The sequence below is a fragment of the Ovis aries genome, chromosome 2 (assembly GCF_016772045.2).
Source record: "Ovis aries strain OAR_USU_Benz2616 breed Rambouillet chromosome 2, ARS-UI_Ramb_v3.0, whole genome shotgun sequence".
NCBI classification, from domain to species: domain Eukaryota; kingdom Metazoa; phylum Chordata; class Mammalia; order Artiodactyla; family Bovidae; genus Ovis; species Ovis aries.
In genome coordinates this window covers 40,417,531-40,442,392 of record NC_056055.1, presented here as the reverse complement: position 1 = coordinate 40,442,392, position 24,862 = coordinate 40,417,531, and the positions used below count along the sequence as shown (strand labels likewise).

At 44.0% G+C, this 24,862-nt stretch overlaps 1 protein-coding gene across 3 annotated transcripts in view; it reads left to right on the top strand.

The window, feature by feature from the left end:
• The window catches only part of DOCK5 (dedicator of cytokinesis 5), a 276,297-nt gene that overhangs the window by 66,288 nt on the left and 185,147 nt on the right, over nt 1–24,862 (top strand). For all 3 annotated transcript variants that reach the window (XM_060410889.1, XM_012118981.5, XM_027964319.3), the window contains exon 2: nt 10,798–10,881. In XM_060410889.1, the coding sequence (XP_060266872.1) occupies nt 10,798–10,881 (84 nt within the window). The remainder of the gene's footprint in view (nt 1–10,797; nt 10,882–24,862) is intronic.

Sequence of the window (24,862 nt, the reverse complement as noted above, 5' to 3'; positions counted from 1 at the left end):
GGTCATACCTGAATGGTCTAGCAGTTTTCCCTACTCTCTTCAATTTAAGTCTGAATTTGGTAATAAGGAGTTCATGATCTGAGCCACAGTCAGCTCTTGGTCTTGTTTTTGTTGACTGTATAGAGCTTCTCCATCTTTGGCTGCAAAGAATATAATCAATCTGATTTCGGTGTTGACCATCTGGTGATGTCCATGTGTAGAGTCTTCTCTTGTGTTGTTGGAAGAGGGTGTTTGCTATGACCAGTGCATTTTCTTGGCAAAACTCGATTAGTCTTTGCCTTGCTTCATTCCGCATTCCAAGGCCAAATTTGCCTGGTACTCCATGTGTTTCTTGACTTCCTACTTTTGCATTCCAGTCCCCTATAATGAAAAGGACATCTTTTTTGTGTGTTAGTTCCACACGGTCTTGTAGGTCTTCATAAAACCGTTCAACTTCAGCTTTTTCAGTGTTACTGGTTGGGGCATAGACTTGGATAACTGTGATATTGAATGGTTTGCTTTGGAGACGAACAGAGATCATTCTGTCATTTTTGAGATTGCATCCAAGTACTGCATTTAGTTCTCTGTTTTATACACAGTATCAATAGTGTGTAAGTGCCAGTCCCAGTCTCACAGTTCCTGCAGCCTCCACCACTTTCTTCTCTGTGGTCATACATTTGCCCTCTTCATTTGTATCTCTATTTCTTCTTTGCAAAGAAGTTCATCTGTAACATTTTTTGTGTGTGTTTTTAACTACTCTGATAGCTTAGTTGGTAAAGAATCTGCCTGCAGTGCAGGAGACCCAGGTTTGATTCCTGGGTTGGAAAGATCCGCTGGAGAAAGGATAGGCTACCTATGGCAGTATTCTTGGGCTTCCCTTGTGGCTCAGCTGGTAAAGAATCCACCTGCAATGTGGGAGAACTGGGTTTGATCTCTGGGTTGGGAAGATCCCCTGGAGAGGAAAAGGCTACCCACTCCAGTATTCTGGCCTGGAGAATTCCATGGACTGTATAGTCCATGGGGTCCCAGAGTCAGACATAACTGACTTTCACTTGCTCTTTTTCACTTTCATCTTTGTTTAAGAATAACGTATACCTAGAAGAATCTGAGGACCTCGCAGGAGCGTGGCCGAGAGGAGCTACCCCTTGCCCAAGGTCAGGGGCAGCGGCCGAGAGGAACTACCCCACCTCCGAGTACATGATGAGAAACGCTGGACTGGAAGAAGTACAAGCTGGAATCAAGATTGCTGGGAGAAATCTCAATTACCTCAGATATGCAGCTGACACCACCCTTATGGCAGAAAGTGAAGAGGAACTAAAAAGCCTCTTGATGAAAGTGAAAGAGGAAAGTGAAAAAGTTGGCTTAAAGCTCAACATTGAGAAAATGAAGATCATGGCATCTGATCCCATCACTTCATGGGAAATAGATGGGAAACAGTGGAAACAGCGTCAGACTTTATTTTTTGGGGCTCCAAAATCACTGCAGATGGTGGTTGCAGCCATGAAATTAAAAGACACTTACTCCTTGGATGAAAAGTTATGACCAACCTAGATAGCAGATTGAAAAACAGAGACATTACTTTGCCAACAAAGGTCCGTCTAGTCAAGCCTGTGTTTTTTCCAATAGTCATGTATGGATGTGAGAGTTGGACTGTGAAGAAGGCTGAGCGGCAAAGAATTGATGCTTTTGAACTGTGGTGTTGGAGAAGACTCTGGAGAGTCCCTTGGACTGTAAGGAGATCCAACCAGTCCATTCTAAAGGAGATCAGCCCTGCATGTTCTTTGGAAGGAATGATGCTAAAGCTGAAACTCCAGTACTTTGGCCACCTCATGCCAAGAGTTGACTCATTGGAAAAGACTGATGCTGGGAGAGATTGGGGGCAGGAAGAGAAGGGGATGACAGAGGATGAGATGGCTGGATGGCATCACCAACTCGATGGACATGAGTTTGAGTGATCTCTGGGAGTTGGTGATGGACAGGGAGGCCTGGCGTGCTGGGATTCATGGGGTCGCAAAGAGTCGGACACGACTGAGCGACTGAACTGAGAAGAACCTGATGATAGTGCCTTATCCAATTAAGGAAAGATGTTCTGGTCTTGTTAATATGTTAATTTTTTTTGTTTTACTTCCTGATTACAATCCTTCCTTAGTTGCCCTCTGGTTTTCTTTTTTGTCTCTTACTTTTTCTCATCAAGAGAGGTCAGCTGAAAAGAATAGCAGCTAGTAGAAGTGTAAGCATGGTGACATTAGAATGTGTATCTCTAGTGCTACTCCCAGGTAGAGTACATGTGAGGCCACGATTGCGGCATCCTTGGTGTTGTCAGTAACACCCTGAGTCCTCAGTTGAATCCCTACAGAAATGCTTGGAAAGGGCAGCAAGAAGATGGCTAAAATACTAAGCTATTCCCAGACTCTCTTGCTGTTTCTTAGGGGAGCTTTGTACTTTTGTTGTTGCTGTGCAGTTGCTGAGTCATGTCTGACTCTTTCTGACCTCATGTACTGCAGCTTCCCTCCTTCATCATCTCCTGGAGTTTGTTCATCTCCATTGAGTCAGTGAGGTCATCCAGCCATCTCATTCTCTGCCACCCCTTCTCCTTTTGCCTTCAATCTTTCCCAATGAGTTGGCTCTTCACATCAGGGGGCCAAAGTATTAGAGCTTCAACATCAGTCCTTCAATGAATATTCTGGGTTGATTTCCTTTAGAATGGCCTGGTTGGATCTCCTTGCAGTCCAAGGGACTCTGAAGAGTCATCTGCAGCACCACAATTCAAAAGCATCAATGCTTTGGTGCTCAGCCTTCTTTATGGTCTGACTCTGACATATCTGTACATGATTACTGGAGAAACTATAGCTTTGACTATATGGACCTTTGTTGGGAAAATGATGTCTCTGCTTTTTAATACACTGTCTGGATTTGTCATAGCTTTCCTTCCAAGGAGCAAGCTTTGTATTTAGCTGCCTGAAATAAAATGGGTTTGCTGTCCTTAAGGACACCTGCCTTTAACTTTACCTGGGAGAACTGCTGAGGGTAGCTTTTTCTATTACCTCTACAGTTCTCCCTGATTTCCCAGTTCTCACTGAGTGACTTCCACTGTCCTATTGGTGAGGGTGATTGTATCCATCTTTGAGGATATGGCTGCCACCATGCCCCAAGTGGGAAGCCAGACAGGGACAGAAAGGGGAAAGGAGCAGGTGACTGCTGTGTCTGCCAGCACTTGTTATCTTCCTCCAGGTTCTGCTGCATTCTCCTCTTTGGAACAATATACTGGTACATCGATTTCTTACGTAGAGGAGCTGTGGGGTAAAGCTCCCAGTGTTTGTAGAACAAAGACTTTCTATTTTACAATTTTGAATTGCCTTGTTTTAGCTTTCCTCCTTTATGTTTGTTGTGCAGTTGCTCAGTCATGTCCAACTCTTTGCAACCCCATGGACTGCAGCATGCCAGGCTTGCCTGTCCTTCACCATCTCCCAGAGTTTGCTGAAACTCCTGTCCATTGAATTAATGATGCCAACCAACCATCTCATCCTCTGTCGCCCCCTTCTCATGCCCTCAGTCTTTCCCAGTGTCAGGGTCTTTTCCAGTGAGTTGGCTGTTTGTATCAGGTGGCCAAAGTATTGGAGCTTCAGCATCAGTGCTTCCAATGAATATTCAGGACTGATTTCCTTTATGATTGACTGGTTTTATCTCCTTGCAGTTCAGGGGACTCTCAAGAGTCTTCTCCAGTACCACAGCTTGAAAGCATCAATTCTTCGACCTTTTTAGTCTCTTTTTTCTTTTGGCCATTCTGTGTGGCTTATAGGATCTTAATTCCCAGACCAGGAGTTGAACGCATACCCCTTGCAATGGAAGGGCAGAGTCTTCACTACTGGACCACCAGGAAAGTCCAGAGTCTATCGTTCTAACAGCTGACACTAGGCAGATCAAGATGAAAATGAAAATGATGAAGTTTGATCATCTTGTTAATATTCTGGAGCAGCAGACAGCTCAGATTGGGAGCTTGTTCTGTGTGTGTTGGCTCTTTCTTTGACACACACTGCCAAACACTGTAATAGACCATGTCAGGTTTTAGTTATTCTTTGGGGGTTGTAATTTGAGGGTTCATGAAAGAACCTAATTTATCGAAAAGGTTAAATACTAGTAATCCATCAACTTTTCGTTGTCAGAATCAGTCCTCATATTGGCACCTGTCAGCCTGTTCTATTGGTTTTTTGTTGCATAATCCTAAAATCAGTCAATCCTAAAGGAAATCAACCCTGAATATTCACGGGATGGACTGATGCTGAAGCTCTAATACTTTGGCCCCCTGATGCGAAGAGCTGACTCATTGGAAAAGACCCTGATGCTGGGAAAGATTGAAGGCAGGCGGAGAAGGGGAGGCAAGAGGACGAGATGGTTGAATGGCATCACTGACTCAGTCGACGTGGGTTTGAGCAAACTCCGGGAGAGAGTGAAGGACAGGGAAGTCTGGCTTGCTGCAGTCTATGGGGTCACAAAGAGTCATACACGACTCAGCAGCTGAACAACAGCAGCAATCCTAAGACCTCAAATTTCTTCTCTTTTTCTCTGTCTCTCAAAAGTCTGGTTCAAAAGAAAAGGCCAGGCCAAATCAAAGATGTGGTAAAATGCAAACTGTTTTACATTTGTAGACATACCATCTTGTCTAGTTGGCTCTACAAAATTATACTTTAGCGACATAAACAGTAAGCTGTTTAGGGCAGAATTCCAGGAGCTCGTCTTTCACAGCAGCTAGCAAGTCAGTTCATACACAGCAACTCACAGTTCTTGTTTAATTTCCTCAGACAAAACAAGAGATTGTGGTGGTGCCTGCTGATTCGAAAGGACACAAATTGTTTGTCTTGCCTCTTATCGTAACCTCGTGAATCAGGGGGCTTGCAGCCACAGGGACTCTTAGTGAGATCTGGTCCAATGCCTAGTCTACAGATGGGAAACTGAGGCCCTAGACGAACCAGGTCATGCTTGTGTCACTGGTATAACTGAGTCTGTTTGGTTCAGTCCAGAAGGTTTCCTTTATTTCTCCTTACTCTGTCTTCCTCTGTAGCATTTATTCACATTCCAGGGAGAAACACAATCCACTGAGAGTGTGTTAGTTGTATGCCTGAAATAGCATCCGGTGAACAGACAATAGGATCGCCAATCACCGGTTCCTATGGTAAAGCTTGTTGGAGGAAGTTGGAGTCTTAATGGATGAGGGAATAAAGTTTTTGGCTGTGCAAAAGCCAAAGACCAAAGAATTCTGGTCTTTTTTGCTGCATGGGCTTTCCTCTAGTTGTGGCGAGCAGGCTACTTGCTAGTTACAGTGCATGGGCTTCTCATTGCAGCGGCTTCTCCTGTGGAGCATGGGCTGTAGGGAACATGGGTTCAGTAGGTGCAGCTCCCAGGCTCTGGAGCACAGGCTCAGTAGTTGTGGCACACAGGCTTAGTTGCTCCGTAGCATGTGGGGTCTTCCCACATCAGGGATCGAACCTGTCTCCTGCATTGGCAGGCTGAATTTTTTTTTTTTTTCTTTTTACTGCTGAGCCACCAGGGAAGCCCCTAGTGAGAGAATTCTAGGAGTTGGATACACTGAGTGATTGAGCACGCACACACATAGGCAGACAACATACTGAGACTCTGTCAGGCTCTTTTCTTTGCTCATAGGCTCTTCCAGGGCATCTCTTTGCCATCATGGACCAGTCTGGTAAAATGGGATGAACAGGTCCTCATTGGGCCATGTTAGTAACAGCTTTGTTGCTCATAAAGCTGGGTTCCTCGGAGCAAGGTGCTGACCCTTTGAGTCTCTGTTTCCTCATTAAATAATATGGTAATAGGCAGCCACTCCATACAATGACTGCATTCCTTATGGAAGTGAAACCATAAACTGCAACGGAAATGAAGTGTATTAAAGAGGGTGCGGGAAGGGCATGGTTCAAAAGTGCGGACTTGGCATGAATAGAGGTCATTGTAAGTGATTGGAAATCTTGTTAGTACTTTAGTCGGAAGACATGAAACAGACAGCATAAGCGTGACTGGTGACTTGTCATTCCAGCAGAAGGCTTTGTTGAAGGATGTTTCCCAAGTGAAGCTCTTTGAAGGCTTATGTTGGAAAGATAGATTGTCTTGTATAATTTGCAAATAAAAAACATGAGAGAGTGATTGGATAACCCTTTCTTGAGTGGTGGGAGACCATAACTGCTGCTTCTGGGGGAAGCAGGGAAATAATCTGGAAGTTTGGGGAAGAAGTGGTGAATAACTGAATTTTGATGGATGAGTCTCATAAAAGCCACTCTTGTGCCTTGAGCACTTTGTTTGGGCCTCATCCAGTGCTTTGGAATGTGAAAGACAAAATAATGTGTAACCAGGTCCCCATTGATGAGGGGTTTACCTTCTGCTTTGTGGCAGATGATAACACAAGATTGCCTGTGATTAAAAATCCAAACTGTGTTGGAAAGAAAACTTGTGGGATGATGGAGAATAATGAGATCCTTGCAGGGTGATTGTTGTTGCTGTAGAGTTGCTAAGTCATGTCTTATTCTTTGTTACCCCATGGACTGTAGCTCGCCAGACTCATCTATCCATGGGGCGTTCCAGGCAAGAATACTGTAGAGTGTTGCCATGTCATTCTCCAAGGGATCTTCCCGACCCAGGAATTGAACCTGTGTCTCCTGCTTGGCAGGCAGATTCTTTACCACTGTCACTCATCATTTGTGGAATTGCATTGTGAATGTGAACTTTGCAGTGTGAGGAAGAAAAAGATAAACTGTTGCCCCAGATGTAAACTGTGAGTTGAGCACAGAATTTAGGAGAGATTATGAGTCTCAACTGAAGTAGAGGGTCAGTTTGGCAGATGATGAACAGCAGTGGATAATGAAGGCCAGGATAATTTGGGGAGCACTTTGATTGTCAGGCTTAGGAATCTAGGATTTAAGGTGGCGACTTGGTGAAGAATCCTCCTGCTAATTCAGGAGACTTAAGAGAGGTGCATTCAATCCCTGGGTCAGGAACTTCCCCTGGAGAAGGAAATGGCAGCCCACTCAAGTATTCCTGCCTGGAAAATTCCATAGACTAACCCAGCAGGCTACATTCCATGGGGTCCCAAAGAACTGGACACAGCTGAGCTAGTAAATAACAACAGTAGGCTGTGGTGTGTGTGTGCGCGCGTCCCTGTGTTTGCAGCAGTCCTTGGTACATGTTTGTAGCTTGGGGCTCCAGTGCCAGGTGCAGCCGTGGGGCGCCTCTGCTTGCTTTCCTGGTGACTGAGAACAAGGAAGATGTGAAGCTTGGGGATTACACAATACGCTGTGACACAGCAGCCTCTCCACTTCCTGATTCCACCCGCTGGCGGGGCCAGTGGAAGGACCCAGTCCGGGGGGAGGCAGTGCATCGGGGCCCGGGGAAGTTAGGGATGAAGACCTACATTTTCTACAGAGAACCAGTGGTATACTTAGTAGGCAAAACGTTTGAATCAAGTAGCGGTCAGATGAAGGAAGTGAATTTCAGTGGAACAGGAGCTGTGGCCTTGTGGCCCTTGTAAGCGTCTAGAAACCGGGAACTAACTCCTTCTGCTGAATTCCGTACAGTTTCTCCCAGCCCACTTCATTAGCCTGCCCTTGTTCTGAATTCATAATACAGTCTAAAAGCTCAATAAGTCGATCATCTCCAACATACCTCTAGGAGTCTGCGCCAGGGCTATAGAAGAACACATATTTGATTGATTCTCTTTAAAAAAGAGAGATTGCTTGGACATGTATACACTACTACATTTTAAATGGATAGCCAACAGGGACCTCCTGTGCAGCACAGGGAACTCTGCTCCATGTCATGAGGCAGCCTGGCTGGGAGGGGAGTCTCAGGGAGAATGGATATATGTATCTGTATATGTATGGCTGAGTCCCTTTGCTGTCCACCTGAAACTGTCACAACATTGTTAGCGGCTATATGCCGATACAAAATACAGTGTTTAAATTTTTTTCTTTTAAAGAGGCCACTTGAAAATGTGGGGCTGGTGGTTTGCTCCTTCTGTTCCGAGATATGCTGTGATGGAAGCCAGAGCCTACAGTCAGTCTGCTGAACCAGGTGGATAGCCGGCTCAGGAAAAGAGCAGTAGGCAATGGCTACTGCTCACGACTGGCAATGGCAGGGTTACCGTTCTTGCCTTTTTAATGACCGTTGTGGGATCTGGCAAATGGATTGAGTGACCAGCCTCATGTTCATCAGAGCTGCAGAGGTGGGGAATCTCATGGGCTCCTTGGATCCTCAGGTGCATGGATAGAACCCAGTTTCTAAGGTGGTTCTTTCTCCCTGAAGGGAAGCAGCTCACTCATTATGAGAGAGGACAAGAAACAAATTTGCTTTAAAAAAAAAAAAAAGGTTTACTGAAGTCTAACACACTGCTTTAGGCAGATAGTTCATTGATGTTGAGTAGACATGCAGAGTTTGGAGACCATCAGCACCACCAAATCCCATTTTAGGATGTTTCTGTCTCTCCCTAAAGCTCCCTGTGCCTGTTGTGCTCAGTCACCATTCACACCCTCAACCCCAGGGAACAATGAAATGCCCTGTGCCGTTGACAGCCATTGGCTTCTTCTGGATACTACAGATAAATAGAAGCCTAATATATTTTGTGCATATGACTTTTGTTTCGCATGCCTCTGAAGGTCATCTGAGTTGCAGTGTGTTCATAGTTCATTTCTTGTTTATTTATTTTAAAAAATTTATTTATTTGAATTGGAGGCTAATTACTTTACAGTATTGTAGTGCTTTTGCCGTACATTGACATGCATCAGCCATAGTTCAATCCTTTTTAAAAAATATTCATTTCTATTTATTTATTTGGCTGCACTGAGTCTCGGTTGTGGCATGCAGGATCATTCACCTTGGCATGTGGGATCTAATTCCCCAACCAAGGATCAAACTCGGGCCCCCTGCACTGGGAGTCTGAAGTCTTACTGGATCACCAGGAAGGTCGCTTTTATTCTTTTTTATTGCTGAGTGATTTCATTGTGTGGACAGACGATATTTTACATATCCATTGATTCTTCGGTGAATGAGTTGTTTGCAGTGTTTGGCTGTTACAAATAATGCTGCTGTGTTGGCTTCTTGTCAGTGTCCTTACAAGGTCCAGTGACCACAAGCTTGGTGACTTGAACAACAGGATTTTCTTCCCTCACAGATCTGAAGGGCAGACGTTGAAAATCAAGGTGTTGGCCGCTGGTGCTCCTTCTAGAGGCTCTCAGGGAATTCTGTTCCTTGTCCTTTCTAGCTTCCAGGGGTGATGCCAGTCCTTGACTTGAGGTCACGTTACTTCACCCTGTGCCTCCAACCTCATGTTGCCTTCTCTTCTGTAAATCTCTTAAAACTCCCTCTGTCTCTCTCTTATCTGGATACATAGGATTGTATTTAGGTTACATCCTGAATTTCCAGAGTAACCTCGCTTATCTTTATCTTATGTTTTTTGCTACCTACGGAAACACTCGCACATTTCAAAAATCTGATGTGTGTATCTTTGAGGGGCTATTTTTCTGCCTACCACAGTGACTTTGAATATTCACATGAAGTTGTATTGACATATTTCCCTTTCTCTTTGTAAATAACTAGGAGTGGAATTGCTGGGTTGCATGTTAATTTATGTTTAACTTTTTAAGAAACTGTCAAACTGGGAGGTTATATCATTTTACATTCCTACTGGTAATGCATAAGGGTTCCAGTTTCTCCACATTCCTGCCAAGTCTGCCTTTTAAAAGTTACAGCCTTTCCAGTGGGTGTGAAATTGCAGCTCCTTGTGGTTTTAATTTGCATTTTCCTGATGACTAATGGTTGTTGGATATCTTTTCTTGCTCTAATTATTCATCATATATAATCTGTGGTAAAATGTCTCTTCAGAACTCTTACCCAGCTTAAAATTGGATTGTCACCTTCGTTTGGAGGTATGAGTTAGTCTGCTGTTTTTCACAATCTGGTCCAGTCCTGAGTGCTGTGCTAATGGAGGTCACCTTGATGAGAAAGTGCTAAGGTGCCCCATTTGCACAGGATGCCTAGAACTGGGTGCAAGGAAGCCACTGGGGTTTAGTTTATTACTGGGCAGGGGGATTGATGGGACTCACAGTTGGCTGCCAATTACGGTCAGGGAAGCCAGGAAATGGCTCGCCCTGTGGCCAAGAGATCAGAAGCTCAGTGGTATTGTAGGCTGATAACTCTTATATTACCATTTTAATTAGGGAGTTGTGTCTGTAATCATACATTTGCTCTCTCACTTCCCATACTATACTATTAAAAATCCCTGGTATAGGTACCACATCTGAGTGTCTCAACACTCTGTCTCCAGTCTCTAGCACAATATGTGGAACATATCAGGCAACCAACCAAAATTAGTTGGATGGAGGAATGACTAAAATGCCAGCAGTGGGAATCCAGCAGGATGCTCTCTGCTTTTCAGAGGGGTATTCACCTGAAATGAGTAAAGAGGTGGTTATTTGTTGGAGAATTGGTTCAGTAACTAAAGTATGTGCTCTTTTTTTAAGTTGCTTATTTTATTTTTAATTTTGGCTGCGCTGGGTCTTCGTTGTGGCCCATGGCAGCGTCTCTTGTTGCAAAGCACAGGTTCTAGAGTGAGAGGGATCAGCAGGTGTGTGCGGGCTCGGTTGTCCTGTAGCGTGTGGGACCTTAGATCCCTGACCAAGGATTGCACCTGTGTCCCCTGCGTTGAAAGGCGGACTCTTAATCACTGGACCATCAGGGAGGTTCCCTGGGTGTGCTCTTTGGTGACTTGTATTTTAAGTGCCACCGATGCCATCATTTTTGTCTTCTGTTTCTCCTTTCCAGCAATCTATAACTACAACGCCTCTCAAGATGTGGAGCTGTCCTTGCAGGTTGGAGACACGGTTCACATCCTGGAGATGTACGAGGGTAAGTCTGGATGGCCTTCTGCCAGATGGGTGGGGAGGCCCGAGCAGTATGAGTTACTTACTCATAAGGCTCTTGGAGCAAACATCAACACAGTTTACTTCCTGAAGCGATGCTAGTAAAAATCTAGGAAGCACTAGGATATTCAGTTTTGTACCAGGGTGGTTTCAAAACAGCCAGCTGAGTGCACGAGCACAGACGTGGCCAGACACCAGAATCAAAATGTGTGACTCTGCATTCTGTAAAGTTACAATGCTCTTGTGTATGCGCCATCCTATTTAATTCTGATGACAGGTCCTCTAAGGGTGACAAGGCAGTGTTTATTCTTTCTAATTAAGAAATATATATATATGACTGACTTTGAAAACTATAGAACTCTTTTTAAAATAATGTTTATTTTTGGCTGTGCTGCGTCTTTGTTGCTTTGCTTTCTGTAGGTGGGCGAGCAGGGGCTACTGCTCTTGGTTGCGATGCTCAGCCTTCTTGTGCTGTCCTCTCTTGTTGGGGAGCACAGGCTGTAGGTGCGTGTGCTTCTAGTCACAGCACACAGGCTCAGTAGTTGTGGCACGTGGGCCTTATTGCTCCATAGCATGTGGAATCTTACTGGACCAGGGATCTAACCCCTGTCGTCTGCGTTGGCAGGCAGATTCTTATTCTCTACGCCACCAGGGAAGTCAAAAACTATAGAACTCTTATTAAAAATTACACGAGTACCCCACACTCACTTTTTAAAATGTAGGAAACATAATGCTCGCTTTATAGTTGAGAAAACTGATATTCAGAGGAAATAATGTACCTCGTGTCATACAACTAGTGACAGAGCCAAGTGAAATGAGACACTGTTGATTCCTGGTGGCTTCTCATCAAGCAAGACCCTAATATGTGAAAGATGGTGTCTTTTCATAGGTACTGTGAATAAATGGGGAGCGCGTCTAATTCAGCTGGGCTTCTCAGGTGGCACTAGTGGCAAAGAGCCTGCCTGCCAGTGCAGAAGACTCAAGAGACACAGGTTCTATCCCTGGGTTGGAAATATCCCCTGGAGGAGGGCATGACAACCCATTCCCATATTCTTGCCTGGAGAATCCCATGGACAAAGGAGCCTGGCGGGCTTTGGTCCATAGGGTCTCAAAGAGTCAGACATGACTGAAACAACTTAGCCTGCACGCATAATTCAACTCAGGTTCAAAAAGGCAAAACAATTTATTTCTTAGTAAAATTCTCTCAGATAAAATAATTAAATTGATTAAAAAAGTGACTCTGGATGCAGAAGGCCCTGGCTCCGGAGGAGACAAGTGCATTACCGGGCTGATGAGAGATCAAAGGAAGCCAGGCTGATGAAATGGCTCTTTCTTCAAAGCTCTGAATATTGCCAGACTTGGGGAAAAATGAGGGAGAGACTTATTGGTGTTGCTGAAATTCCTTCAAAGAATTAGGTCAGGGCGACTGTAGGTGCAGAAAGCCTTCTAGTATATTTCCTGCAACTAGATCGGGCTGGGGGGCAGGGTGTCCCAGTTAACCTGTAAGTGGACTGTTGGACAGTATCCAGGGCTCCCGGCTCATCTGAAGAGCACAGGTCATGGGTGGACCAATGCCGCCCCACCCCAGACTTCTCACTACCACCCTAAATCCTAATAGAACTCCAGTGTTGCCACATTTCTAATCCAGATGCCTAGAGCACAAGAAACACATCTCTAGGCCACTGACATTGAGGAATCAAGGCAAAAAACTGAGACTCCATTTATTCTCTCTGAAGATTGGGGTAGGAATGAGGTAGGAAGCGAGGCAGATTTTTCTCATATGGTGAGCTTCCCTCACGGCTCAGATGGTAAAGAATCTGCCTGCAGTGTAGGGGATTTGGGTTTGATCCCTGGGTTGGGAAGATCCCCTGGAATAAGGCATGGCAACCCACTCCAGTATTCTTGCCTCGAGAATCCCACGGACATAGGAATCTGGTGGGCTACAGTCCATGGGGTCACAAAGAGTCAGACATGACTGAGCGACTAAGCACAGAGGCTTGTTAGGACAAGAACTGTGAATTTGCAGGGTCTGGTCCCATCACATAAATGGTTGTGATGATGGCATGGTGAGGGTGGTTTTCTAGAATCCAGTGTGGCTTCTGAGGTTCAGACAGACAGACACAGGATGGGGAAGAGGAGATGGGAAGTTAGAAGGAAAGGAAGTAGGGCTCAGCCACAGAAGAGCTAAGCTGTCTGCTGCATTGTATAGAAGACTCCGCTGTTACTGCAGCTTCCCTTTGGTTTTAGGCAAAGAGTTGGTAGTTTGCATTATCCTTCTACCTTTCACACTTCAGAGTATTGATGAGCAGCTTGTGCAGGTGGGGAGGAGGAAGGGAGGGAGGGCTGCATGGTCTCTTCCCTCTCTGCTGTCTCTCTCCCATTTTTATTCGCACAATCTCAGGTCCAGTCATTTGTCAGTTCTATGACATCAGCGAGACACAGGGATAATCTACTTATATTCTTGAGCTCCTTTGCATATTAAACATGACCTTACTAGGTCATGCCACTTGATCAGGCCAGATCAATCCATTCTGTCTTTATGGGCTTCCCTGCTGGCTCAGGTGGTAAAGAATCTGCCTGTAATACGGGAGACCTGGGTTCAATCCCTGGGTTGGGAAGATCCCCTGGAGAATGGAATTCCATGGACAGAGGAGCCTGGCGGGCTGCGGTCCATGTGATCGCAAAGAGTTGGGGATGATTGATCAACTAAGCACAGCACGTCACTCTCTATGGACACACATTTTTCCACTGTACACGTAAGAGGCACGTGTTCAGTTTCTGTGGGCTTGAAAATAAAGTATATTTTACTGGTACTGGGTATGATTTCTATAGATGGCAATTAGATTCTGATTTTATCCCTCTTTTTTTTTTTCCCCAAATTTGTTATGTGCTAACCTTTCTTTTGCCATTTCTGTTACTGAGAGAACTGTGTTCAATCTCCCACCATTGTAGTTTGTATCAGTTTATGATTTGACATACGTCATATGGTTCGACATGGTTTCAGGTTTTTTTGTGGTCTGTAGTCTCAGACCTGTTCAGAGGTACATACAATTGTAAAATTGTTATATTAGACAATCCCAACTTTTAATTCCTGTTTATAAAGCTTTGATCATTATCTCCGTCTGCAGTATGCTGTCTGTTTTGTCTGAAATTGCAGCCAGTTCACGAGCAGTGCCAGGGCTCCCCTTTTTTGTCCTCCTGGCCCTACAGAGCTGTTCTAAATGCTGCTCAGAGACTCAAGGGATCTTTTCTTAATTCAGCAGATGCCTCAAGAGGAAAGGAGCTCCCAGTGCTGGTCTCCTCTTCCTGAGTTTGGTCTTTTTCATATCAGACCTAGTAATTCTTCACTTTACCATGTTAGCTCTTTCTGTGTGCCTGTTGTGTGCATATGTTATACTTGAGCTTTTCTAATTGACCTACAGAGTGTAGGAGCGAAGAGCATACAGTTGATCTGAAATCAAGTGGCTAATATCTTTTAAATACATTTTCAAAATTCTTTTTTCTTTTGTTATTATTATTGGCCTTGCTGTGCAGCATGTGGGCTCTTAGTTCCCTGATTAGGGATCGAACCCATGCCCCCTGCATTGGGAGCATGGAGTCTTAACCACTGGACTGCCAGGGAAGTCCCCGAATTATTTATTCATTTTTATGTGACCCAAGCATGTTTCTGGAAATAGTTGATTAATGCACTTTGTCCTCATAGGATTCACATTAATGGTCATTTTAAGTGTGCATACTATTTTTACTTTACTGAGCAATTTCCCAGTTGACCAATGAATATTCCTCAGAGTAGCACTCCTATGGACCAAGGTAAGATGGTCACAAGCTTGAGTCCAAAAGCCACAGTGCACCTGATGTATTACAGCTCACACGGCAGTGCACTTTCTGGAAGCACTGCACAGTCAATAGAGAGTCATGCAAAAAACGAGTTGAATCCTGCTCTGTCTGGATTGTGACGATCCAGATGCTGCGGGTGCTCACGGCAAGAAGCAGATTTTCTTGTTAGTGTGGAATGCCTGGGGTCCTGCCATAGAATTCTTCCCTCCCAGAGAAGGACGTCAGGGACTTCCTCGTGGTCCAGTGGCTTTCCCAGTGACTCAGTGGGTAGAGAGTCCACCTGCAATACAGGAAACGCAGGAGATGCAGGTTCGATCCCTGGGTGGGAAAGATCCCCTGGAGGAGGAAACGGCAACCAGCTCTAGTATTCTTGCCTGGAGAATCCGCATGGACAGAGGAACCTGGCTGGCTACAGTCCATAGGGTCACAAAGAGTTGGACATGACTGAGCAACTAAGCTCACACCGCAACAGTGGTTAAGACTCCAAGCTTCCAATGCACGGGGTGCAGGTATAATCCCTGGCTGGGACACTTAAGATCCCACATGCTGTGTGGTATGGCCAGGGGAAAACTTTTTATTTTTGTATTTTTCCTTAAAAATTTTTTTTTGATTGGAGGATAATTGCTTTACAACACTGTGTTAGTTTCTGCCATACATCAACATGAATCAGCTATAAGTATACATATGTCCCCTCCCTCCTGAACCTCTCTCCCACATCTCAAGGTTGTCACAGAGCACCAAGTTCAAGCTCCCTGCGTCATATAGCTAGCTAATTCCCACTGGCTATCTGTTTTATATATGGTAATGGAAATGTTTCAGTGTTACTCTTTCAATTCGTCCCTCTCTTGCCCCCACTGTGTCTACAAGTCTGATCTCTATGTCTGCATCTCCATTGCCTCCCTGCAAATAAAAATAAGGACATCAGTGCCCATTCTATAAAAGTGGACACACGTCAGGGTGTGTATGGGGGGGATTTATAGCATGAGCTTTTTCACTTCATTAACAGCCAGGTGCCAGATCAGCTTTTTACAGAGATGATTATACTGGCTTAAGTTTTAAAAGTGTACTTTATGGGATTAATTTTTTCTAATGGCGCTCACCTTGCGAGACACAGCAATAGATTCTTCTATCTGCTAAGTACCTCACATTCTTGGCTGGGTTCTCAAATGCCTTGATTATTGCAACCGGTTCAGGACACAGTGAGGGCAGGAGTGCTTTGCAGATGTTCAACATGATGGAAATGCTGAGTAATAACTTGTGTTCTAGCCCTCCTCCCCCCATCTCCTCTTTAAAAAAATAAAGTAGAAACACCCACAGTACTGCCAGATGGAATTTAAGGGTGGTGCTGGCATCATTTCTTGGCCCTGGGGTGGCGGGCGGGGGTGCCTTTGAGCTTCCTGTCTTCCTGACTCCAGGGGGTCCTCCCCCCAGACACCCTGCCCCACCCTGCCTTTGAGATATCTGCATACCAGACCTGGGTGGGCTCTTCAGGCGTGGACACAAGTCCACCTTTCTAGAACCCAGACTTGAAAATTTCTTTCCTGCCCACATCCTGCAACAATACTATGCAGGACTCTCTTTTTGTTGTTTCCCATCCTGTGGTTCAGTGAATGATTCTCCAAGTGGTAGCTCCTTGGAAGTCTGCTCCTTCTTCATCTGCGGGACCCCTGCCTAGCATGGCTTCTTGTGTACAGTAGGTGTTCAAGTCTATTGAACAAGTAAAGATAAATAGGAGCCCTAGGACAGCTAGTGTGGAGAGTAAGGAGTGTGTGGGGTCACTCCACACAATCCCTGGTAGTACAAGTTTTTTCCTTCCGTGACATGCCAGCATTGCCCTGCCCTATACAGACTACCTACAGAAGGATTTGGTTATCACGTGAGTTGCTTTTTAAAACATGGTTTTATTGAGATAGGTTTCAAATAACATCCAGTTGACCCATTTCCCTGCCAGTCTGGTGGTTAAGACTTCACCTTTCAATGCAGGGAGTGTGGGTTTGATCCCTGGTTGGTAAGCTGGGATCCCACATGCATAAAACAAGCACTATTGTAACAAATTCAATAAATAGTTTTTAAATGTTGCACATTGGGAAAAAAAGTATTTTTAAAAAAGGGGATACAATTTAATGGCTATTTACAAAGCACTCTATTCACAGAGTAGGGCAGTCCTATCACTCTACTTTCAGAATGTTTCCATTATCTCCAAAGAAACCCTCCACTCATTCATGGTTATTACCCCCCAGCTCCAGGCAACCACTAACCTAATTTCTGTCCCTATCAGTTCAGTTCAGATCAGTCGCTCAGTCATCTCCGACTTTTTGCGACCCCATGAATCGCAGCATGCCAGGCCTCCCTGTCCATCACCAACTCCCGGAGTTCACTCAAACACATGTCCATCGAGTCGGTGATGCCATCCAGCCATCTCATCCTCTGTCGTCCTCTTCTCCTCCTGCCCCCAATCCTTCCCAGGATCAGAGTCTTTTCCAATGAGTCAACTCTTCGCATGAGGTGGCCAAAGTACTGGAGTTTCAGCTTTAGCATCATTCCTTCCAAAGAACATGCAGGGCTGATCTCCTTTAGAATGGACTGGTTGGATCTCCTTGGAGTCTGAGGGACTCTCAAGAGTCTTCTCCAACACCACAGTTCAAAAGCATTAATTCTTTGGCGCTCAGCTTTCTTTATAGTCCAACTCTCAAATCCATACATGACCACTGGAAAAACCATAGCCTTGACTAGACGGACCTTTGTTGGCAAAGTAATGTCTCCGCTTTTGAATATGCCATCTAGGTTGGTCATAACTTCTCTTCCAAGGAGTAAACATCTTTTAATTTCATGGCTGCAGTCACCATCTGCAGTGATTTTGGAGCCCCCAAAATAAAGTCTGACACTGTTTCCACTATTTCCCCATCTATTTGCTATGAAGTAATGGGACCAGATGCCATGATCTTCGTTTTCTGAATGTTGAGCTTTAAGCCAACTTTTTCACTCTCCTCTTTCACTTTCATCAAGAGGCTTTTTAGTTCCTCTTCACTTTCTGCCATAAGGGTGTTGTCAGCTGCATATCTGAGATGATTGATATTTCTCCCAGCAATCTTGATTCCAGCTTGTGCTTCTTCCAGCCCAGCGTTTCTCATGTATTCTATATAGGAGTTAAATAAGCAGGGTGACAATATACAGCCTTAACGTACTCCTTTTCCTATTTGGAACCGGTCTGTTGTTCCATGTCCAGTTTTAACTGTTGCTTCCTGATCTGCATATAGGTTTCTCAAGAGGCAGGTCAGGTGGTCTGGTATTCCCATCTCTTTCAGAATTTTCCACAGTTTATTGTGATCCATGCAGTCAAAGGCTTTGGCATAGTCAATAAAGCAGAAATGGATATTTTTCTGGAACTCTTTTGCTTTTTCGATGATCCAGCAGATGTTGGCAATTTGATCTCTGGTTCCTCTGCCTTTTCTAAAACCAGCTAGAACATCTGGAATTTCATGGTTCACGTATTGCTGAAGCCTGGCTTGGAGAGTTTTGAGCATTACTTTACCAGCATGTGAGATGAGTGCAATTGTGTGGTAGTTTGAGCATTCTTTGGCATTGCCTTTCTTAGGGATTGGAATGAAAACTGACCTTTTCCAGTCCTGTGGCCACTGCTGAGTTTTCCAAATTTGCTGGCATATTGAGTGCAGCACTTTGACAGCATCATCTTTCAGGATTTGAAACAGCTCAACTGGAGTTCCATCACCTCCACTAGCTTTGTTCGTAGTGATGCTTTCTAAGGCCCACTTGACTTCACCTTCCAGGATGTCTGGCTCTAGGTGAGTGATCACACCATCGTGATTTTCTTGGTTGTGAAGATCTTTTTTGTACAGTTCTTCTGTGTCTTCTTGCCACCTCTTTAATATCTTCTGCTTCTGTTAGGTCCATACCATTTCTATCCTTTATCGAGCCCATCTTTGTGTGAAATGTTCCCTTGGTATCTCTAATTTTCTTGAAGAGATCTCTAGTCTTTCCCATTCTGTTGTTTCCCTCTATTTCTTTTCATTGATCGCTGAGGAAGGCTTTCTTATCTCTTCTTGCTGTTCTTTGGAACTCTGCATTCAGATGCTTATATTTTTCCTTTCCTCCTTTGCTTTTTGCTTCTCGTCTTCTCACAGCTACCTGTAAGACCTCCCCAGACAGCCATTTTGCTTTTTTGCAATTCTTTTCCCTGGGGATGGTCTTGATCCCTGTCCGCTGTACAGAGTCACGAACCTCTGTCCATAGTTCATCAGGCACTCTATCTATCAGATCTAGTCCCTTAAATCTATTTCTCACTTCCACTGTATAATCATAAGGGATTTGATTTAGGCCATACCTGAATGGTCTAGTGGTTTTCCCTACTTTCTTCAATTTAAGTCTGAATTTGGCAATTTGAGTCTGTCTCTATAGGTCTGCCTATTCTAAGATATCTCATGTAAGTGAAATTGTGTGATGTCTGGTCCTTTGTGACTGGCTGCTTCTACTTAAAATAATCTTTTGGGGTCTCATTCATGTTGTAGCATGTGTCAGTACTTCATACTTTTTTCTTTCTAAATAATATTTATTCAATGTGTAGATCACGTTGTATTGATCCATTCATCAATTAATGGACATCAGGATTGTTTACACTTTTTCATTGCTATGAATAATGCTACTGCCCTGAACTTTTACGTACATGTTTTCGTGTAGATAAGTTTTCATTTCTCTCTGTGTATCCGTTGGAGTGAAATTGCTGACTCATATATGAGAATTAGACCATAAAGCAGAATTGATGCTTTCTCACTGTGGTGCTGGAGAAGACTCTTGAGAGTCCGTTGGACAGCAAGGAGATCAAACCAATCTGCCTAAGGAAAATCAAGCCTGAATACTCATCAGAAGGACTGATGCTGAAGCTGAAGCTCTAATACTTTCGCCACCTGATGCGAAGAGCTGACTCTTTGGAAAAGACCCTGATGCTGGGAAAGATTAAAGGCAGGACGAGAAGGGGACAACAGAGAATGAGATGGTTGGATGGCATCACTGATTCATTGGACATGAACATGGGCAAACTCCAGGAGATAGGGAAGGACGGGGAAGCTTGGCATCTTGCAGTCCGTGAGGTTGCAAAGAGTTGAACATGACTTAGTGACTGAGCAGCAACAATGGCAACTCTGTGTTTAACCTTTTGGGGAACTGCCAAACTTATTGCTGGAGCTTTGGCTCTAATACAGGAGACCACAGTCCACATGAGCAAGTGTTCATCCCTCATCCCTTATCATGGTTTCTCTCTGTGACCTTGTCCCTGAACATCATTTGTTACTAAAGATAAAGGAAGGGAGTGGAATTGACTGGGAAGATATATATACTGCTCATCTTTCATAGACCCCCTCCATGTTGCTTTCAGAAACTTTTTCAGGAGACAGAAATCCTCAAGGACCAAAGCAAATGTCCTTCCCTTTCTTCCTCTGTGGCATTAGCCTGCCTGCAGCAACTGGCTTGTTTTTGCTTGTTTGTCCAGACAAACGATTTGCCAGTGAGACCACTATTCTCCATCTCAGTATTCTTTCCTACCCCAGATCCATGAGCATGACCGAGAAAGCATTGAGACCCAGGAGAGATTTCAGCTGTGGTCATCTATTCACTCAACAGGACTCACTGAGCAAGTATTATGCTCTTATGTGCCAACGACACTTAATGAGCACACGAGATGATACAGCACTGTTACCTAAGTGACAAAATGGGCAGGTTCCTGCTCTCTCAGGGTTTTCATTCAAGGGATAGATAAAACAAGTGAACAAAATATAAGAACATTCAGATTCTTGTAAGTGCTGTTGGGAGAAAAGGGTGGTGTTACATAGACCAGAGAGGTAACTGAGGGTGGTGAAGAGGGAGAGAAGGACCACTTTTTTGGATTATAGCCGATCAGCAATGTTGTGATTATTTCAGGAGAACGCGAAGGGACTCAGCCAATCATATGCATGTATCCATTCTCCCCCCAACTTCCCTCCCGTCCAGGCTGCCGAATATCGTTGATCAGAGTTCCCTGTGCTGTACAGCAGGTCCGTTTTGAATAAAGCAGTGCGTAACAGCACGGCTGTATCCTGGATGGTTTGTTTCTGTCTTATCTAAGTTTAGCTGTCCCTGGGCAGTGCATTTGAACTCTCCTTATGTCAAGGTCACTTCATCCAAAATAGGGTCACTCTTTGGATTGAAAGTGGTTAAACCGAAGTGACCGAAAAAATCAGGTTTCTGCATCCCTTCAGCCACGAAGCCCTCCTCTCCTGTAATTAACCAGATTCCAGGCACAAGGGATTTCTTGCCCAGGGTCTGTCGTTCCATCAGTAGGTATTAGTCTCCTGCCTTTGCTTCATATCCATTAGTCGTTTTCAGCTCCATAAACCACTCACAAGCTCGAGAGAGACGGTGACTGGTGTGAACAATGTTTTCTGGGGGTAAACAGAACAAATTTGACTCCTGTTGGAAATAACAAAATGCGATAATGTCTCAAAGGCCTTCCAGGCTCTACAGAGGCAGGCATAGAGTAAAGTTTTATATGATTTCAGTGTAATTTGTAAAGACCTAGAGGAGAGCCCAAGCGATTGGGTTAGAACTGGAGGAAATGGGCAGTTCTGAAAAGATAAAATAAAAAGGAGCATTTGTGTATGTATCAGGTTCTCAATATACCCATGCTATGTCTTCTGTATGGAATGAGGCCAGTTTTGAAATGCACCTTAATCAAGAATCCATGCTGTATGATATGAAAAAGGATAGAAATGGATTACGACTTGGGCTATACAACTTGTGAGTCTCATTTTTTATAAAGCAGGCTTCTCTGAGTAAGCACAGAGTGCAGTATTATGACAGGTAAATAAAGTTACATGGTACTGGCTTTTAGCTCCATAGCTGACAAAACTTTCTAACAGAGGCATAAAAAAGAAGAGAGTCCGTTGGAAGAGTTTATTCCAAGAAGCAGCCTAATGAGTGTGTTTCTGGGAAGTGGAATTAAGAACCCTCCATTGGAAAAGGGAACCTTCCCACACTGTTGGTGGAAATGTAAATTGGTACAGCCACTATGGAAAAAAGTATGGAGGTTCCTCAACAAAAACAAAAATAGAGTTGCCATATGATCCAGCAATCCCACTCCTGAGCATGTATTGGAACAAAACGATAATTCAAAAAGATACTCGCACCCCTGTGTTTATAGCAGCATTATTCACAGAAGCCAAGGCATGGAAACAACCTAAATGTCCGTTGACAGATGAGTGGATAAAGAAGATGTGGTGCACATATACAACGGAATACTACTCAGCCAGAGAGAGGAATGAAATAATGCCTTGCAGCAGCTTGGATGGACCTGGAGATTATCAGATTAAATGAAGTAAGTCAGAAAGAGAGACAAATACCATAGAATATTGTTTATATGTGGAATTTAAAATATGACACAAACCTGAGAAACAAAAACAGACTCACAGAGAACAGACTCGTGCTTGGAGGAGGAGGGGAGTCGGGGAGCAAGGATTGGGAGTTTGGGATTAGTAGATGCAAACTAGTGTGTACGGAAAGGATAAACAACATGGTCTTCCTGTATAGTATAGGGAATTATATTTAATGTCCTGTGATAAACTGTAATGGAAAAGAATATGAAAAAGAATATAGTGTATAGCTTTGTATAGCAGAAATGAATGCAACATTGTAAATCAACCATTCTTCCCTAAAACTTGAAAAAAAAACTCTCCAGTGGACCATACGATACAGTCAGGTCTTATCAAAGGCTTTCAGAAGTTCTGATTTGAAAATTTGTATCATCACCTCCTCCTGTCCTGTGAGTCAGCCTGGTAGTCTTGTGATCCCTTTATTGTTCCTTTTCTCTGTTCACTCCCTTCTCTACCTCAGTTCCTTCTCTGTCCAGTCATGCCAATGACCATAGAACAAGTGAGAGAAAATCAAATTTGATTTTTAAAAAATCAGTCCTTACCAGACGTATAAAAGTTTACTGGGTAAAAGCGGAAATAAGGCATTCGATGTACTTGTAACTTCCATTTACTTTCGTTATCCTATTAGTCACAGTAATGGGAACTTTATTGTCATTCAGAATCCATAGCCCTACCATGTTCTAGTTAGAAAAACAATCACCTTTCTCAAACATGAATGGCAGTGTGCCCGACAGCTTGGATTTTACAGCAGGGATTGCGTGCAAACATTTTGCCTCCAGCCTTGAACGCAAAATAGGCCCCGTGGTGTTTTGATGAGTGTGCCGGTCATTTCCCACATCTGTTTGACCTTCACCTTAAGGCCACCTGGTCAGCTACTACTCCTGGGGACACGTGTTCCCGAGATGTGTTTTTCCATAGATGTTTGGCAGTAGGAGGGTATTTACGAGAAAAACTAAGTAAAAAGTAGAGTTGGTGAAAAGTCTCATCTCAGATTCCATCTTTTTATGTTTTTATTGGCATATAGTTGATTTCCAATGTTGTGTTAGTTTCTGCTGTACAGCAAAGTGAATCAGTTACCCATATATTAATAATATATATCCATTCTTCTTTAGGTTCGTTTCCCGTATAGGTCGTTACAGAATATTGAGTAGAGTTCCCTGTGTTATATACTATGTCCTTATTAGTTACCTGTTTTATATATGCTAGTGTGTATATTGCAGTCCCAATCTCTCCATTTATACCTCCCCTACCTCAGGTTTCATCTTATCTAAACGAGAATGCCTTCTCTTCTTTTTCCTTTAGAGATATATTCAAGCGTGCTTCTAAAATGCCATCTTGAAAACTTATATTTTTGGCGTATAGGCAAATGTAGGATCTTTTAGGGTCAGGGTGAGGACCTTTTTCTTTTAAAAAATTTTTATTGTTTATTTTTGGCTATTCTGGGCCTTCGTTGCTGCTCGGGGCTTTTTTTAAGTTGTGGCAAGCAGGGGCTCCTCTCATTGTGGTGCTCAGGCTTTGCACTGTGGTGGCTTCTCTTGCTGTGGAGCGCTGGCTCTCTAGGTGTTCGAGCTTCAGTGGTTGCAGTTCTGGGCTCTAGAGCACAGGCTCAGTAGTTGTGGTGCTCGGGCTTAATTGCTTCGCGTCATGTGGAACCTTCCTGGATCAGGGATCAACCCCTTGTCTTCTGCGTTGTTAGGTGGTAGATTCTTTACCACTGAGCACCAGGGAAGCCCCAGAACCCTTTCTGAATGGAGCCTTCTTTGGGTTACTTCATCATGAACTGGTACTTGGTGTTGGCCCATTTGGGCAGCTACCTATGTACTGAAGCAGGCAAGCTCAGCCTGAAAGCAGAAGTGTATTGGGAATGTTCTGAAGGAAGGTCCTTGGGAGCTTCTGGTGTTCTCCAGGGGATCTTCGTGGGATCTAGGGGTCGAGAAGGAGGCCATGTGATGAATAGGTTCTTTGCATTTCAGGCACACCCATTCACACTTCTGATTGTAACTTTTATCAAAAAATGCCTTTGGATATCTTATCCCCATTGCAACATACGTCACATCAGACCATCGTGGATCTGGGTAAGACTTCGTGAAGTACCCATGGAAAGAAAAAGGCCTAGAGGAAAGTTCAAGATTGATTGAGGGCAAATTGGCATTGGGTAGTTCTCTTGCTTTCTGGAGAGAGAAGTGAATAGATGTTTCTGCTTTGCTCGTGTATTATGAGTAATTTATGACCTTTAAAACCATGTAAGGAGGCTTAAGCATCATAAATTTTAACTCTCCGCTAGAGCCACCCCCATTTTATTCAACCCATGGAGGCAAATCATTCCATAGAAAGGGATGTTACCGCACAAAACAGAAAGAGACTCACAGACTTAGAAAACAGACTTACGGCTCCTGGGGGTAAAGATGGGGAGGGAAGGGATAGAGTTTGCGACAAACATGTACACACTGCTTTATTTAAAATAGATAACCAACAAGAACCTACTGTGCAGCACAGGGAACTCTGCTCAATGTTATGTGACAGCCTGGATGGGAGGGGAGTTTGGGGGAGAATGGATTCATGTATATGTATCCCTTTGCTGTTCACCTGAAACGATCTCAACAAAGTTAATCAGCTACACGCCAATACCAAATAAAAAGTTAAAAAAGAAGTGTTATAAGAGTGGAAACCCCAGTACCTATAAAACTTATGTGCCCCATAGTAGTATTAACT